This window comes from Lontra canadensis, unplaced genomic scaffold (genome assembly GCF_010015895.1).
Source record: "Lontra canadensis isolate GAN:19392208 unplaced genomic scaffold, GSC_riverotter_1.0 scaffold210, whole genome shotgun sequence".
In the NCBI taxonomy this organism is placed as follows: domain Eukaryota; kingdom Metazoa; phylum Chordata; class Mammalia; order Carnivora; family Mustelidae; genus Lontra; species Lontra canadensis.
The window spans coordinates 159,926-179,094 of NW_022631204.1; the positions used below are offsets into that span (position 1 = coordinate 159,926).

At 36.4% G+C, this 19,169-nt stretch overlaps 1 protein-coding gene and 1 long non-coding RNA gene across 6 annotated transcripts in view; both read left to right on the forward strand.

Annotated features, from left to right (window-relative positions):
- Positions 1-19,169, forward strand: part of PHKA1 (phosphorylase kinase regulatory subunit alpha 1) — a 130,859-nt gene that overhangs the window by 74,669 nt on the left and 37,021 nt on the right. For all 5 annotated transcript variants that reach the window (XM_032848841.1, XM_032848842.1, XM_032848843.1 and 2 more), the window contains exons 15-16: positions 13,882-13,991; positions 14,953-15,097. In XM_032848841.1, coding sequence (XP_032704732.1) covers positions 13,882-13,991; positions 14,953-15,097 — 255 coding nt within the window. The remainder of the gene's footprint in view (positions 1-13,881; positions 13,992-14,952; positions 15,098-19,169) is intronic.
- On the forward strand, positions 46-11,926 carry LOC116861927. Its single transcript, XR_004381561.1, has 3 exons — positions 46-164; positions 3,235-3,237; positions 11,916-11,926. It is a non-coding gene; the product is annotated as an uncharacterized LOC116861927 (long non-coding RNA).

The following is a 19,169-nucleotide window of genomic DNA, read 5'->3' on the forward strand; positions in this document are numbered from 1 at the left end:
AGGGAGTTCTTTAGGAAAAAAAAAAAAAAAAAAAAATCCCAGACAGAAGAATAGGAATGCAGGAAAGAATAAAGAGAAAAAGAAATAGTAAATATAAAAGACTATTGACTGTTTAAAGCAACATTAATAACAGTGCTTTGTGGATGAAATAAAAGTAGAGATGAGTGGCAAAAAAAAAAGTGCAGGCAGAATATGAATGGAGTTAGTGTTGTAAGATTCTTGCATTATTCAATGAATAGTAAAGGTACAAATTTAAGGTACACTCTAATCAGTCAAGGATGCATGTTTTAATCTCTGGGACAGCTTTTTTCAAATAGTTTTCCACAAAATTAAACTACCAGAAAATGGGGTTTTTCAGTTCCCCTATAGGTTGCACATACTAGTTCCATTTTTAAATGCAAAGAAGGTAAGATAATACAGACAATCAATGCCTTAAAAATTAGAGCATAATAGTCTGGTGGAATCTGGTTGAGAAGAGTTGTTCTGGAGTAAGCATCAAAGGAGTAATGAAAGAATTACAAGCAAGTGGGGTTAAAATGATGTAATAAATTTTGTGATTAATCCAAAAGGAAGTGAGGAAAAGAAAGGAATAAACAGAGCAAATGGAAATTCTGTAGTAATTTGTAAGATTTAGGTTTGCTCAGAAGATGAAGTAGGAGAACCCCAAAGTTCACCTCATCCATGAATGCAACTAGATAACACTCATATCACCATAAATAACCCAGAAAAATTATCTAAAGACTAGCAGAACAAACTCCACATCTAAAGGTAGAGAAGAGGGCACATCATGGAAGTATTAAGGGCAAGATATGATTTAGGTGAAGACAGATCATGACTACCTGTGGTGAGGATACAGCCAATGGTGTGGAGAAGAGCAAGAAACAGATTTTCACACTGGGAAGCATGCAACAGGAAGTACAAATCCCCATAACATTTACCTTTGAAAATGAGAGGGATTGAATTTCATTAGTTCCTAAAACCAGTGGGACTTAAAGCCTGGAATTTTAAAAATTGGCAGGCTTGTCTCTGGGTAAGCCCCAAAGGCAATAGGAAGTTGAGCCCCCCCCACCCCCCCACCCCCGCCGCCAAAGAGGCAGCACAGCAAACAGCCCATGCTGATACAGCATAGAACCAACAGTTTGAAAAACACCAGGGGCAGATGGGATGGTGAGTGATTTGCTTATCTTGAAGTGTGGCCTGGAGAGACAGGGATCATGGGGAGACCCCTCCAGGAACCCAGAAGCTGGCAGGTGCTATTTCACTCCCCCAGCCAGCATAAACATTGGCTACCTGTGGAAATCAGCACAGCACTGACACTCATTACCTAACTTTCTTACACAGGCTTCCTCCTCAATGTGTCAGCATATCTACGCTTCCCAGTCCTGCTGGCCTTGGTCCAAAGGATATCAAAAAAGAAAGCCAGGGCAGCAATACTTATATCAGACAAAATAGAATTTGAACAAAGACTATAACTATAATATATATAACAAACTTATATATATAACAAACTTGTATCAGACAAAATAGAATTTAAACAAAGACTATAACTGTAATATATATAACTATAATATATATTAATAAGGAGGACAACCTAATAAGAGCATATAACAATTGTAAATATTTAGGCACTGAACATGGGAGCAACCAAATGCATAAAACTATTAAGGAAATAATGAATACTAATATAACAATAGTAGGGGATTTTGCCACTCCACTTAACACTGATGCACATATCATGCAAACAGAAAATCAACAAGGAAATGGGCTTTGAATGACACATTGGACCATATGGATTTAGCAGATATTTTCAGAACATTCCATTCTAAAGCAGCAGAATACACATTATTTTCAAGTGTACTTGGAACATTCCCCAGAATAGATCACATATTAGGCTACAAAACAAATTGCAACAAATTCAAAAAGATCAAAATCATACCATGCAGCTTTTCTGAACATAATGCTATGAAAATAGAAGACACAAGAAAAAATCAGGAAAGAGCACAAATACATAGAGGTTAAAAAAAAATGCTACTAAACAATGAATGAGTCAACCAAGAAATAAAAGAAGAAATTTTTAAAAGCACATAGAAACAAATGAAAATGAAAGGACAATGGTCCAGAAAACACTTGGGATGCAGCAAAAGTGGTTCCAAGAAGAAAGTTCGTAGCAATAAACACCTCAAGAAGAAAAAAAAAATGTCAAATGGAAACAACCTATCCTTACACTTAAAGGAGCTAGAAAAGAAAGAACAAACAAAACACAGACACAGCAAAAGGAAGGAAATAATATGAGAGCAGAAATAAATTATATAGAAACTAAAAAAACAATGACACAGATCAATGAAACCAGGAGCTCATTCTTTGGAAAGATCAACAGAATTAATAAACCTCTAGCCAGACTCATCAAAAGGAGAGAGAGAGAACCCAAATAAACAAAATCAGAAATGAAACAGGAGAAATAACAACTGACACCACATAAATGCAAGAGAGTATAAGAGAATATTATGAAAAACTATATGCCTACTAATTGGACAATTTAGAAGAAATGGACAAATCCCTAGAAGCATGTAACCTACCAAAACTGAAGCAGGAAGAAACAGAAACTTTGAACAGACAAATTAACAGAAATAAAATTGAATCAGTAGTCAAAAATCCCCCCCAAAAAATAAAAGTCCAGGACCAGAGGCCTTCACAAGCAAATTCTATCAAAAATTTGAGAAGAGTTAATACATGTTCACCTCAAACTATTAAAAAAAAAATTGAAGAAGGAAAACTTTCAAATTCATTCTGTGAGGCTAGTATCACCCTAATACCAAAATCAGATAAAGACACCGCAAAAAGAGAACTATAGGCCAATAACTCTCATAAATGTATGTGCAAAAATCCTCAACAAAATATTAGCAAACCAAATCCAACAAAACATTAAAAATTATAGAGAACGATCAAGTGGGATTTATTCCTAGAATGCAGGGGTGGTTTAATATTCACAAAAGAATCACATGATGCATCACATCAATAAGAGAAAGAATAAAAACCGTAATTCAATAGATGGAGAAAAAACATTTGACAAAGTACAACTTCCATTTATGATTTTTAAAAACCTCTCTTGCAACATGGGTTTAGAGAGAACATACCTCAACATAATATGGGCCTTGTATGAAAAACTCACAGCCAACATCATACTCAATGGGGGAAAAATAAGAGCTTTTCCCGTAAGGTCAGGAACAAGACAAGAATGTCCACTCTCACCACTTTATTCAACATAGTATTGGAAATCCTAGCCAAGCAATCAGACAACAAAAAGAGAAGTCATCCCAGTCGGTAAGGAAAAGTTAAATTCTCACTATTTGCAGGTGACATGATACTATATAGAGAGAACACTAAAGATTCCACCAGAACACATAAATGAATTTGGGCAAGTCTCAGGAGATAAAATCAATGTGCAGGAATCTGTTCATTGCTATACATTAATAATGAAGCAGCAGAAAGTAAAATGAAGGAAACAATACCATTTAAAGTTGCACCAAAAACAAAACAAACTATTGGGACTGCATCAAAATAATAAGCTTCTACAGAGCAAAGGAAACAGTCGACAAACCTAAAAAGCAACCTATGGAATGGGAGAAGATATTTATAAATGACGTATCTGATAACGGGTTAGTATTCAAAATATTTAAGAACTGATAAAACTCAACACCCAAACAACAAGTAATTTTAAAATGGACAGAAGACAAATAGACATTTGTCCAAAGACTTACACATGGCCAACAGCCACATGAAAAGATGTTCATCATCACTTCCCATCAAGGAAATGCAAATCAAAATTACAATGAGCTCTCACCTCACACCTGTCAGAATAGCTAAAATCAACAACAGAAGAGACAAAAAGTGTTGGTGAGGATGTGGAGAAAAAGGAACTCTCGTGCACTATTGGTGGGAATGCAAACTGGTGCAACCACCAGTGGAAAATAGTATGAAGAACCCTCAAAAAGTTAAAAATTAAACTACGCTATGATCCAATAATCACACTACTAGGTATATACTTAAAAAATAGGAAAATGTTAATTCAAGGTGATACATGAACACTTATGTTTATAGCAGCATTATTTACAATAGCAAAATTATGGAAGCAGCCACATGTCCATTGGTAAATGAATAGATAAGATAGGGGAGAGGAGGATGGCAGCAAAGTCTAGGCTGACCTCACCCCTCAAATACAACTAGATCACTATTAAATCATCCTAAATATCCCAGAAATCAACCTGAAGACTGGCAGAACAAACTCCATAACTAAAAGGAGTAAAGAGGCCACATTGAAGAAGGTAGGAAATGTGGAGATGTGGTTTAGGGGGGAAACAGATCCTGGCTGTTGCAGAGGGAATGGAGCCATTGTCTTGGAGAAGGGTGAGAGGGAGAGGAGCACACAAAGGAATGCACAAGAAGAATGTTTCCCCATAGCCATTGGCTTAGAAAGCTAGAGCAGCTGAATTTCTTGAGTTCTTAAAACTAGCAGGGCTTGAAGCCTAGAGTTTTAAGTGTCAGCAAGCTAGGCTGGGATAAGACTCCAGAGAGCACTGTGCTGCTTCTGGAGAGAAGGCAGACAAACAACCCAGGAGAATACAGCATGGAAATAATGATGTGAAAATTGCCTAGCACACACATTGGGGACATTATTTGCTCTTTTTGAGTGTCCCTGAAAGGCAACATTCATGGAGAAATCTGTTGAGGAAAAAGCTGGCTGGTACCATTTCCCTCCTCCACCCCCCAGCATAAACACAGAGCCACTGGCTGGAAGAAGCCATGCAGACACTGGATACCCAACCCCTTGCATTACAGTGGAACTGCCTTTCTCAGCCACATTTTCCTCTGTCCCAACACAGCTGGCTCCTCCCCCAGAAGACCAGCACAAAAGACTGCTCACACCACATGTCCCAGACAGAGAGTTTTACAGGGCCTCAGTTCTCACGTAAGCGGTGTCAGGTCTCATTTCACAAGAGGACTAGAGCACACCAGTTAAAACTCATCACATTCAATCCAGGGAGGAAACAATATCCACAGAAGGCAAGGAGAGCATCTGCAGATGACAAACCAGAAGGATAGAGCAATAGCAGACACAATAGTAGAGCACACACAACACACACAGAAACTTGCCAAGCCAGAAGGGAGAGGTATGATATATCCAAATTGCTACATGGGGAAAATCTGCAGCCAAGAATCCTCTATCCAGCAAAGCTATCATTCAGAATAGAAGGAGAGAGAAAGAGTTTTCCAGACAAACAAAAACTAAAGGAGTTCATGACCATTAAACCAGCCCTTCAAGAAATATTAAAGGGGATACTTTGAATGGAAAGGAGAGACTAAAAGTGATGGTATAAAGGCAGGGAACAAAAAAGCAGTAAAAAATAAATAGTTCTGTAAAAAATCATTCAAGGAAGCCATTTTAAAAATGATATAAAATATAATAACTTGGACTTAAAATGTGTGGAGTGAGGAGAAAAGAATGGGTTCAACCTTAATTGAACATCAACTTACTATAGAGTGCTACTTGCAAAAGAGGTTATATACAAACCTAAGGATAACCATATATCAAAGACCACTCATAAATGCAAAGAATACAGAGAAAGAACTCCAAATATATCACTAAAGAAAATCAACAACACAAGAAAGACAAGAGAGGATCAGAGAAAATATACAGAAACAGGCAAAAAGTAATAAAATGGCACTAAGTACATATCTATCAATAATTACTGTGAATGTAAATGGACTAACTACTCCAATCATAAGACATAGGGCCTCGAATGGATAAAAACCAAAAAACAAAACCCATCTATATGCTGTCTACAAGAGATACATTTTAGACCTACAGACACCTACAGAATGAAAATGAAGGGATAAAGAAATATTTATCATGCAAATGGATGTCAAAAGAAAGCCAAAGTAGCAATAGTTATATTGGACAAACCAGACTTTAATAGACACATTAAGTAGAGACAAAGAAGGGCATTATATAATCACAAAGGGGCAATCCAACAATAGGATATACAAATTATAAATGTTTATGCCCTCATTATGGGAATATCAAAATATATAAAAATATTTAATAATAAGCATAAAGGAACCCATTGATAACACAATAATAGTAGGGGACTTTTACGCCACACCCACATCAATGGATAGAGCATATAAACAAAATCTACAAGGAAAAAATGGCTTTGAATGACACACTGGGCCAGTTGGACTTATCATATCTATTCAGAACATTCCATCCTAAAAAAGCATTCTTTTCAAGTGCAAATGGAACATTCTCCAGAAATAATCACATAATAGGCCACAGAACAGGCCCTAACAAATACAAGAAGCTTAAAGGCATATCTGCACCTTTTGTGACCATAATGCTTTGAAAGTAGAAGTCAAAAACTGGAAAGACCACAAATACAGGGAGGTTAAATAACACCCTACTAAACAATGAATGTGTCAATCAGGAAATAAAAGAAATAGTTTAAAAACACATGGAAACAAATGAAGATGAAAACACAATGGTCCAAAACCTTTGGGATGCAGCAAAAGCATTCTTAAAAGGGAAGTTTATACTAACACGGACCCATTTCAAAAAACAAGAAAAATCTGAAACAGCCTAAACTTACACCTAAAGGAGCTAGAAAAAGAACAAAAAACAAAGCCTAAAGCCAGAAGGAGGGAGGAAATAATGAAGATTAGAGCAGAAATAACAACCAAGGGGTGCCTGGGTGGCTCAGTGGGTTAAAGCCTCTGCCTTCGGCTCAGGTCATGATCCCAGGGTCCTGGGATCGAGCCCCACATCGGGCTCTCTGCTCAGCAGGGAGTCTGCTTCCCTCTCTCTCTCTCTGCCTGCCTCTGCCTACTTGTGATCTCTGTCAAATAAATAAATCTTAAAAAAAACCAACAGCACAGAAATATAATTATAATAGAATATTATGAGAAACTATATGCCAATAAGTTGGACAACCTAGAAGAAATGAATAAATTCCTAGAAACATATAAACTACCAAAACTGAAACCATAAGAAATAGAAAAGTTGAACAGACTAATAACCAGCAAAGAAATTGAATCAGGAATCAAAAAACTCCCAACAAACAAAAGTCCAGGACAAAATGGATTTACAAGCAAATTCTACCTACATTTAAAGAAGAGTTAATACCTATTCTTCTCAAACTATTCAAAATATACAAGAGGAAGGAAGACTTCCAAATTCATTCTATGAAGCCTGCACTACCCTGATAGTATCACCAGATAAAGACACCACAAAAGAAGAGAACTACAAGCTAATATCAGTGATGAACACAGATGCAAAAATCCTCAACAAAATACTAGCAAACCCAACCTAAAAATACATTTAAAAAATCATTCACCATGGTCAATTTGGATTGATTACTGGATTGCAAGGCTAGTTCAATATTTGCAAATGACATATTACTTTAAAAAAGAAAGGATGGAGGCACCTGGGTAACTCAGTCAGTTAAGGGTCTGACTCTTGATTTCAGCTCAGATCAAGATTTCATCATTGTGAGGTTGAGCCCTGCATCAGGCTCCATACTGGATGTGGAGCCTGCTTAAGATTCTCTCTTTCCCTCTCCCTCTGCCCCTCCCCTCCCTCTAAAAAAAAAAAAAAGGAAGGATAAGAACAAAATGATCATTTCAACATATGCAGAAAAAGCATTTGACCAAGTACGACATCTATTTATGATAAAAAAAAAACCCTCAACAAAGTTGATTTAGATGGAATATACCTCAAGATAAGAAAAGCCATATATGAAAAATAATAGATGATATCATCCTCAACGGGGAAACACTGAGATCTTTTCCTCAATGGTCAGGAACATGGATGTTCACCTTACCATTTTCTTCAACATAGTACTGTAAGTCCTAGCCACATCAGTCAGACAACCGAAAAGAATAAAAGCATCTATATCAGCAAGGAAGAAGTCAAACTGACCCAAAAGATCCCACGAAAAAACTGCTACAAGTGATAAATTAATTCAGTCAACTCACAGGATACAAAATCAATGTCCAGAAATCTGTTGCATTTCTATATACCAATTATGAAGAAGCAGAAAGAGAAACTAAGTAATCAGTCTCATTTACAGTTGCATGAAAAACAAAAAGATACCTAAGAAAACCTAAAAAAAAAAAAAGAGAGAGCAAAGACCTCTACTTTGAAAACTGTAAAACACTGATGAAAGAAATTGCAGATGTCACAAACAAATAGAAAGACATTCCATGATCATGGATTAGAAGAAGAAATATTGTTAAAATGTTTTTACTTCCTAAAGCAATCTACACATTTCATGCAACCCTATCAAAATACCAGCAATATTTTTCAAAGAGCTAGAATAATCCTAAAATTTGTAGGGAACCAGAAAAGACCCCAAATAGGCAAAGCAATCTTGAAAAAGAAAACCAAAGCAGGAGACATCACAATTGTGGGCTTGAAATTATATTACAAAGCCATAGTGATCAAAACAGTATCATACTGGCAAAAAAAAAATAGACACATAAATCAGTACAGCAGAATAGGAAACCCAGAAATGAACCCACAACTATATGGTCAATTAATCTTCAACAAAGTAGAAAAGAATATCCAATGGGAAAGACAGAGTCTCTTCAACAAATGTTGTTGGGAAAACTTGGCAGCAGTGTGCAAAAGAATGAAACTGGACCACTTTCTTACAAAATTAATTCAAAATGAGTTAAAGACCTAATTTTGAGACCTGAAACCATAAAAACCCTAGAAGAGAGTATAGGCAGCAACTTCTCTCTTTTTTTCACACTTTTTAAGTAAGCTGCATGTCCAATGTGGGGCTTTAACTCACCACCCCAAGATCAAGAGTCACATGCTCTACTGACTGAGCCAGCCAGGTGCCCCATGCAGGAATTTCCTTGACATCAGCATTAGAAACTTCTTTATAGATATGTCTCCTGAGGCAAGAGAAACAAAAGCAAAAATAAACACTGAAACTATATCAAGATAAAAGGCTTCTTCACAGCGAAGGAAACAATCAACAAAACTAAAAGGCAACCTACAGAATGGGAAAAGACACTCACAAATGACATATCTGATAAAGAGTTAGTATCCAAAATATATAAAAACCAACACAACTCAACACCCAAAAACAAATAATCCAATTAAAAATGGGCAGAGGGATTCAATATACATTTTACCAAAGAAGACATCCAGATGGTCACAGACATATGAAAAGATGCTCAAATCACTCATCATCAGGGAAATACAAACCAAACTACAATGAGATACCACCTCACACCAGTCAAACGGCTAACATCAACAACAGGGAACAACAGGTGTTGGCGAGCATGTGGAGAAGGGGGAACCCTCTTGCACTGTTGGTGGAAGTGCAAACTGGTACAGCCAATTTGGTAAACAGTATGGATTTTCATCAAAATGTTAAACATAGGGGCGCCTGGGTAGCTCAGTGAGTTAAAGCCTCTGCCTTCTGCTCAGGTCATGATCCCAGGGTCCTGGGATCGAGCCCTGCATCAGGCTCTCTGCTCAGCAGGGAGCCTGCTTCCTCCTCTCTCTCTGCCTGCCTCTCTGCCTACTTGTGATCTGTCTGTCAAATAAATAAGCAAAATCTTTTTTTAAAAATGTTAAACATAGAACTACCCTGTAACCCAGCAATCACACTACAAGTTATTTACCCCCAAAATTTAAAAAAAATACTAATTGAAAGGAACACATGTACCCCAGTGTCTATAGCAGCATTATCTACAATAACCAAAGTATGGAAACAGCCCGAGTGTCCATCGACTGATGAATGGGTGAAGAATATGTGGTATATGTATATATGCAATGGAATATTAGTTGGTCATAACAATGAATGAAATCTTGCCATTTGCAATGACATGGACAGAGATAGAGTACTATGCTACATAAAATAAGTCAGTCAGAGAAAGACAAATACTATATGTTTTTACTTAGGTGGAATTTAAAAAACAAACGAGCAATGCAAAAAAGAGAAAGAAACAGACTCAAGTACAGAATGGAAACTGATAGTTATCAGAGGGGAGGTAGGGTAGGATAGGTTAACTAGATGATAGGAATTAAGGAGTGTTCTTGTCATGATGAGCACACCAGGTTATTTATGGAATTGAGTTATTATATTGCACACCTGAAACTAATATAACTATGTTAGCTAACTGGAATTAAAATAAAACTTTTTAAAAATGCAAATAAAGAATGAAAAAATGTAAGATTTAAACCCAAACATTCAGTAACTATGTTAAATGTAAATGGACTAAATGTTTCAGTTAAAAGAGATTTGTCAAACTGGATTATAAGGTAAAACCCAGCTTTATGCTACATAAAAGAGTCTTACCAGAAGTATAAGGATACAGGTTGAAAATATAAGGATATTGGGGCACCTGGGTGGCTAGTGGGTTAAGCCTCTGCCTTCAGCTCAGGTCATGATCCCAGGGTCCTGGGATCAAGCCATGCATTGGGCTCTCTACTTGTTGGGGAGCCTGCTTCCCCCCCACCCCCGCCTGCCACTCTGCCTACTTGTGATCTCTGTCTGTCAAATAAATAAATAAAATCCATAAAAAAAACAAAAGGATATAAAACAATATTCCATGCAAATAGTAAACAAACTGAAGCTGATGGAGCTATGCTAATGTCAAAGTATACAAAAGGCAAGAAATATTAGTAGAAACAATGAAAAATATTTTATGGTAGTAAAGTGTCAATTTAACAGGAGCTATCTTAATCTTTAATTTTTATTTATATAATAGCGTAACCTCAAAATATACATAGCTCCCAAAAAGAGAAAAACTACTTACGAATAACCCATGGATTAAAGGAGAAATGAGAAGATGGGGATTTAGAGATCATTTTCAACTAAATGTATGCATGGGTGTTTTAACATTTATAAATCAATCAATATATCCCAACACAAAGAGAGAATAATGGAGAAAAAAATGTGAGCATTTCAATAGATGCAAAAAATTGGTAAATTTTAATAGCCATTCATATAAAAATATTATAGGAGTCAAAGGAAACTTCCTTAAATGTTATTAATAAAGGTTATATTCTGAAAACCTAACATCATACTTAGTGGTAAAATATTAAAAGTTTTCTCACATTAGCCCCATTTCAGACATCAATAAGATGTCTGAAATGCCCACCACCACCACTTCCTTTTGGCATTGTACTGGTGTGTATAGCCAGTGGAGCAAGGCATGAATATTCATAGAAGCTTTATTTACAATAACAGAAAATGGGGGGGGCTCAAATGTCCATCAACAAGTGAATGGACAAATAATGATACATTCATACTCTGGAACATTATACAGCAATGAAAACAAGTGAATCAGTTCTACATACACCAGTATGAATGAATCTCATAGATAAAATGTTGAGTGAAAGAAACCAGATGCAAAAAAGTACATATTTTATTATTTTATTAATATAAAGCTAATAAATGTACCTACTTATTTATGGTGATTGATGTTTGAATGTGGTTAACTTTGGGAGCTGGGGGATGTTAATAATGGGAAAGGGGCATAAGGGAGGCTTCCCATAGTGCTGATAATGTCCCATATCCTTTTTTTTTTAGTGTTCAATTAGCCAACATGTAGTACAACATCAGTTTCTGATGTAGTGTTCAATGATTCACAGTTGCATATAACACCCAGTGCTCATCACCACATGTGCCCTCTTTAATACCCACCACCCAGTTACCCCATCCCTCCACCCCCTCCCTTCTGTAAACTTCAGTTTGGGTCCTGGAGTCCAGAGTCTCTCATGGTTTGTCTCCCTCTTTAATTCCATATCTTGATTTGTGTTGTGTTCTTACTATGTAAAAATTCATTAATTTTTAAATTTAAGATTTATATACTTAACTTCATGTATATTATACTATAAGAAATTACCCAAAAAAATACTCTAGTGTCCAGTGATGAATGAAAAGATCAACATAACATGGTATGCACATACAATGAAAAATTTTTCAGCCTTGAAAAAGAATTAAATTCTGACACATAGTGCAAAATGGATGAACCTTGAAGATATTATCCTAAGTGGAATAAACCAGTCACAAAAAGACAAATATTATATGATTCCACATATATGAGGTACCAAGAGAAGGCAAATTTATAGATACAGAAAGAATGGTGATTGCCAGGGACTGGCAAGAAGAGAACATGGGGAGTTATTGTTTAATGGGTACGGTTTCAGTTTGGGAAGATGGAGAAGTTCTAAAGTTGGGTGGTGGTGATAGTTGTACAACATTGTGAATATACTTAATGCCACTTATTAAAAATGATTAAAATGGGGCACCTGGATGGCTCAGTTGGTTAAAGCATCTGCCTTGGGCTCAGGTCATGATCGCAGGGTCCTGGGACTGAGCCCTGTGTCAGGCTTCCTGCTCAGTGGGGAGTCTGCTCCTCCCTTTGCCCCTCCCCCTGCTGATGCTCACTCGCTCGCTCTCTCTCTTTCTCAAATAAATAGAAGATTTATTTAAAAAAAATAAAAATGGTTAAAATGGTAAATATTATGTATATTTTACTACAATAAATAAAGAAACAAAATAGAAGGAGCAGTGGATAAACCTGATTGTGATATCAATCTAAGGTAAAATGTGTGCTTTCCAGAGTGGACCCTGGAATATGACCAAGGCATTTACAGCTCTCTGGCTCTGTCCCTAAAAGTGAAGCAACACTAAAAATGTGCATCTTTGATAAGTTTCATACTTAGGATAAAGCAGGGGCAATAATAAAATCCCCAAGAAAAATGTGTTCCAATAAAAAAAAAAGGTGATAAAGTTCTGTCAGTACTAACATGAAATGATATTCAATATATATTTTGGGGAAAAAGAGTTTGAAAACAAGCTCTTTGTGTATAGTACTCTCCTATGTTATACAACATATCCTGTGTTATAAAAGGGGAAAAAGTGTGAATAAATGAAGTATTTCTTCATTATAAGAGGTATTGATGTAATAATTACCTTTTGAAAGACAAGAAATTCAACTACATGTAACATAAACATTAATTATCAGATAGATTCTAATTTCAGATTCTAATGCTAAACTATAAAAAAGAAGACATACCAGGGAAATAAGGTGTGTGTGTGTGTGTGTGTGTGTGTGTGTGTGTGTGTACATACATACACACATACATAATATTTAGACACACGAACACATTCTGTTTAAATTTTCATTAAAATTATGTCTTTTGTAGCTGTCTGATAGTTCATGTGTTCCCTTTCTTAAGTTTTCAGAAATGTTCCTCTGCAAAGTGAATTTTACTCTGTGTATAAGTTTCCTTCCACAAAATTTCCTATGAAACATAATCATATTAAATACTTTTACTTATTTGGATAATATGTGTTGTTCATTGAATTAAAACATGTCAGTACTATGCAATTAAAGGAGATCAAGATAAAATCATTTCCATTTTTCAGTTTAGTATGCCATCTTTAAGTTGATGAGGTTTTGTTTAGCTTTATTGAAGCATAGTTTACATTAATGTTTGATAGTATGGCTTTTGCAAGTTTTTGTGGGACTTAAGGAAATTCAGCATATAAATATCAGTAATAGAATCCTATCATTCATAGAACTATTAATTTTCATGTGCATTCTTTTCTCTCATATATAAGACTATGTGACTTCTTTATAAGAGCATAAAGTCCTTTAAGAACAGAGATAATTGTGTACTTTTTCTCTTAGAAAGTGCTTTGTATGGCCTTGTACATGACATGGATACTAACTTTAAGACACAGAACTTAGTTTGTTCAATCAGAAAGTCTAAACCTAATACAAAAAAAAAAACCCTGTTTGTTGATTGGATTTGTGCCCTAGAAAGATCTTGAGCATTTCTCAATTCAATCTCAGGATGCAACAGTAGAATGAAACTCAGTGGACGACCATACAGGCATATGGGAGTCCTTGGAACTTCAAAACTCTATGACATTCGGAAAACTATCTTCACCTTTACTCCACAGGTGGGTGGAATGAGCTTTAGTATGAATTGAGATGAATGGAAGTGAAACAGAAACATTACAGAAATAAAACATTTATTAGAGTTAGAACAAGTATTAAGGTTCGTGGGGCCTTGCCCATATTAAGTTGCTTAATAAATATTTGTTGAGTTGGACTGAGTTGGAGTTGTAGCACCGAATAATGCCAGGTGATTATGGCTACCAAGAGTAGTCCTGGGTGTTGCAGAAACAGTGACTAGGGATTTTATAAATGTTGGAGTACTTTAAAAAGTACTCCTTTTAAATGTTAAAAATTCAGACTGTATTTGCCCTTTATTAACAAAATATAATCTTTTTTATTTAGCTACTGAATTATGTGTTCTCTTTGTTTAGGGCAGGAGCCCTTTTTACATGCCTGGAAATCATCCAAACAAAAATGTCAGTACTGTTTTAGCCATGATTATACACATTATTGACCTGATATTTATTAGCCACATTACATCAATAAGCCAAATTATATGTGTGCATAGGAGAAGAAACTGTTTTCTGGACAGAAAGCTGAAGCTCCCCATTTGTCATCATAAATCTGAAATTGTGCTGCTGAGGTATAGACAGAAGAGTAATGGACTACAGATCATATTTCTGGCCTTGCTCTTTGCTAGCCATGTGACTTTGTTAATCCATTTAATGTCACTTGGCCTTATTTTCATCTATTAAAAGATAAGCCCTGACTCATTTGTTATATAATGAACTAAAATTTTGTACTCAAAAACACTTTGTAAACTACACTGTAAAAATGCCAAAAACTGTTATATGTATCAATGGACTATCAGATTCTTTGGAAAGAACGAGGCACTAAAGTTGAGGATATTGTTGCCTCTGTGACATGTTTTATAGCCCTGTGAATATGTGAGTACTTTAAAATATTACTGGACAGTTGTAAGAGCAAATTATTCTGAACTGTCATTTTTCTTCTTTTTCTCAGTTTATAGACCAGCAACAGTTCTACCTGGCTCTGGACAACAAGATGATAGTAGAAATGCTTAGAACAGATCTCTCCTACCTCTGTAGCCGCTGGAGGATGACAGGCCAACCCACCATCACCTTCCCCGTCTCACATACCATGCTTGGTAAGGTTGTATGAGGCAAGAAACAAATGTATTTTTGGAATAAATCATGTGATTAGCCCTTCAAACGCTTAGAGTCACTGGAGAGCTACTCATTATCATTTGTTCTTTCAATAGTTATATATTAGCCCCTATTTTGTGCCAGGCACTTATTTAAGCACTTGGGATACAAGGGATGAATAAGGCAGATGAGGTTTCTGCTCTCATGGAGCTTATGTTTTAAAATAAATATGTAACATGAACCAGTGCACAAGAATATACCAGATGGTTTGAGGGCTATAATTCAAAAAATGTAACAGAATGACCTGGGGGCTACCTGGGCACTAATCAGTTTTTAGGTCAATTTTGCCAAAACTTTATTAATGCAATTCAGTTTAAAGATAGTAATAATACATTCTCCATCTGTCTTACTCCAGTGGAGCATCAAGATTTTATAGATAAGTTCTCAGGCTTATCCTTTCAAGGCTTGCCTAACTGAAGCAGTAAAATTTAACAGGGAGAAGTGAATAGGCCTTCAGTTTATCTTTCCTTTATTGGCTGGGCTTCCTGACATTGCTTATTTGAAACTAGGTGAAAGGATTTATTATTTTCTCAGTTCCTGGAGAACTAGAGCCAAAACTGAAGCTCTGCTTCCTTTCTGTGTCTTTGCAATCACTTCCAAAAGCCTGTTTGTACTGCCAGAGTACATAGAATTCCTTTTCATTAGAGAAGAATCCCTTCTCATAAATCATTCAGTGTCCAGCCAGACTATTAGGGATATTGGTCACATCTCTAAAGTGCTTCAAAAACAGAGAAGTGTAGAAAGTAGGGTAGTCTTTCTTCTTTTTGCCTTTCTTCTTTATTTAAGCCAATTAACAAGTCTCTCATTAATAAACACTATGTTCCCAGAATTGTCTTGAGAAAGTATAGAGTCTAATTGGAGAGGCAAAGCTGATACAGAGAAATAATAGAAAACAATTGAAGACAGCATATAAAGAAGTGCCAAACCATTAGATTAGTATTTTATTTTATTTTTTTAAAGATTTTATTTATTTATTTGACAGACAGAGATTACAAGTAGACAGAGAGGCAGTCAGAGAGAGGAAGGAAAGCAGGCCCCCCGCTGAGCAGAGAGCCCGATGTGGGGCTTGATCCCAGGATCCTGGGATCATGACCTGAGCCGAAGGCAGAGGCTTTAACCCACTGAGCCACCCAGGTGCCCCTCATTAGTCTTTTTTAATACCTAGTGCTCATTACATCACATGCCCTCCTTAATGTCCATCACCCAGTTATCCCTCCCTCCGCCCTCCTCCCCTCCAGCAGCCCTCAGTTTGTTTCCTATAGTTAAGATTCTCTTATGGCTTATCTCCTCTCTAATTTCATCTTGTTTTATTTTTTCCTCTCTTCCCCTATGATTGTCTGTTTTGTTTCTAAAATTCCATATATGAGTGAGATTGTATGATAATTGTCTTTCTCTGCTTGACTTATTTTGCTCAGCATAATACCCTCAAGTTCCATGCACATCAATGTAAATGGTAAGTATTCATCCTTTCTAATGGCTTGAGTAATATTCCATTGTGTGTGTGTGTGTGTATATATATATATATATATATATATATATATATATATATATATCTCACATCTTTATCCATTCATCTGTCAGTGGACCTCTGGGCTCTTTCCATAGTCTGGCTATTGTGGACATTGCTTCTATAAACATTGTGGGGCAGGTGCCCCTTCAGATCACTATATTTGTATTTTGTGGGTAAATACCTAGTAGTACAATTCATAGGTTGTCGGGTAGCTCCATTTTCAACTTTTTGAGGAACCTCCATACTGTTTTCCAGAGTGGCTGCACCAGCTTGCATTCCCACCAACAATGTAAGAGGGTTCCCCTTTTTCCACATCCTTGCCAATATCTGTTGTTTCCTGACTTGTTAATTTTAGCCATTCTGACTGGTGTGAGGTGGTATCTCATTGTGGTTTTGATTTTTGTTTCCCCAGTGATGAATGTTGTTGAGCATTTTTAATGTATCTCTTCGCCATTTACATGTCTTCTTTGGAGAAGTGTCTGTTCATGTCTTCTGCCCATTTCTTGATTGGATTATTTGTCCTTTGGGTGTTGGGCTTAACAAGTTTTTTATAGAATTTGGATACTAGCCCTTTATCTGTAATGCCATTTGCAAACATCTTCTCTCGTTCTGTCAGTTGTCTTCAGGTTTTGTTAATTGTTTCCTTTGCTGTGCAAAAGACTTTTGTCTTGAAGTCCCAATAGTTTATTTTTATCTTTGTTTCCCTTGCCTTTGGATATGTGTCTAGTGAGAAGTTGCTGCAGCCAAGATCACAGAGGTTGCTATCTGGGTTCTCCTCTAGGATTTTGATGGATTCCTGTCTCACATTGAGGTTTTTTATCCATTTTAATTTTATTTTTGTGTATGGTGTAAGGAAATGGTCCAGTTTAATTCTTCTGCATGTGACTGTCCAATTTTCCCAACACCATTTGTTGAAGAGACTGTCTCTTTTCCATTGGATATTCTCCCCTGCTTTGTCAAAGATTAGTTGACCATAGAGTTGAGGGTCCATTTCTGGGCTCTTTATTCTGTTCCATTGATCTATGTGTCTGTTTTTATGCCAGTACCATACTGTCTTGATGATTATAGCTTTATAATAGAGCTTGAAGTCCAGAATTGTGATGCCACAAGCTTTGGGTTTCTTTTTCAACATTCCTTTGGCTATTCAGGGACTTTTCTGGTTCCATACAAATTTTAGGATTGTTTGTTCCAGCCCTGTGAAAAAAGTTGATGGTATTTTGATAGGGATTGCATTGAATATATAGATTGCTCTAGGTAGCATAGACATTTTCACAATATTTGTTCTTCCAATCCATAGGCATGGAATGTTTTTCCATTTCATTGGGTCTCCCTCAATTTCTTTCATGAGTGTTCTATAGTTTTCTGAGTACAAATCCTTTGCCTCTTTGTTTAGGTTTATTCCTAGGTATCTTATGGGTTTTGGTGCAAATGTAAATGGGATCAGCTCCTTAATTTCTCTTTCTTCTGTCTCATTCATTGCTAGTGTATAGAAATGCAAAAGCTTTTTGTGCATTGATTTTAGATCCTGCCACATTGCTGAATTCCTGTATGAGTTCTAACAATTTTTTGGTGGAGTCTTTTGTGTTTTCCACATAGAGTATCATGTCATCTGCAAAGAATAAGTTTGACTTCTTTGCCCATTCAGATGCCCTTTATTTCTTGTTGTTGATTGTACCACAGCTTTCTTTTGATGTCCATTGGCATGATAAATGGTTCTCCAGCCTCTCACTTTCAATCTGGAGATGTCTTTGGGTCTAAAACTAGTCTCTTGTAGGTGGGTTTTGCCTTTTTATCCAATCTGATATTCTGTCTTTTGATTGGGGCATTTAGCCCATTTACATTCAGAGTAGCTATCAAAAGATATGAATTTAATGCCATTGTATTACCTGTAAAGTCGCTGTTTCTATATTTTCTCTGTTCCTTTCTGGTCTGTGTTACTTTTGGGCTCTCTTTGCATAAAGGATCCCTTTTAATATTTCTTGCAGGGCTGGCTTAGTGATCACAAATTCTTATAGTTTTTTGTTTGTCCTGAGAGCTTTTTATCTCTCCTTCTATTTTAAATGACATCCTAGCTGGATAAAGTATTCTTGGCTGCATATTTTTCTCATTTAACACCCTGAATATATCATGCAAGTCCTTTCTGGCCTGCCAGGTTTCTGTGCATACGTCTGCTGCCAATCTAATGTTTCTACCATTGTAGCTTACATACCTCTTGTCACAAGCTGCTTTCAGGATTTTCTCTTTGTCTCTGAGATTTGCAAGTTTCACAATTATACGTCAGGGTGTTCACCTATTTCTGTTGATTTTGAGGGGGGTTCTCTGTGCCTCCTGGACTTGAATGCCTGTTCCCTTCCCCAGATTAGGGAAATTCTCTGCTATAATGTGCTCCAGTGTACCTTCTGCCTCTCTCTGTCTCTCTTGCCTCTTCTGGGATTCCAATTATTCTAATATTGTTTCACTTTATGGTATCACTTATCTCTCAGATTCTCCCCTTATGATCCAGT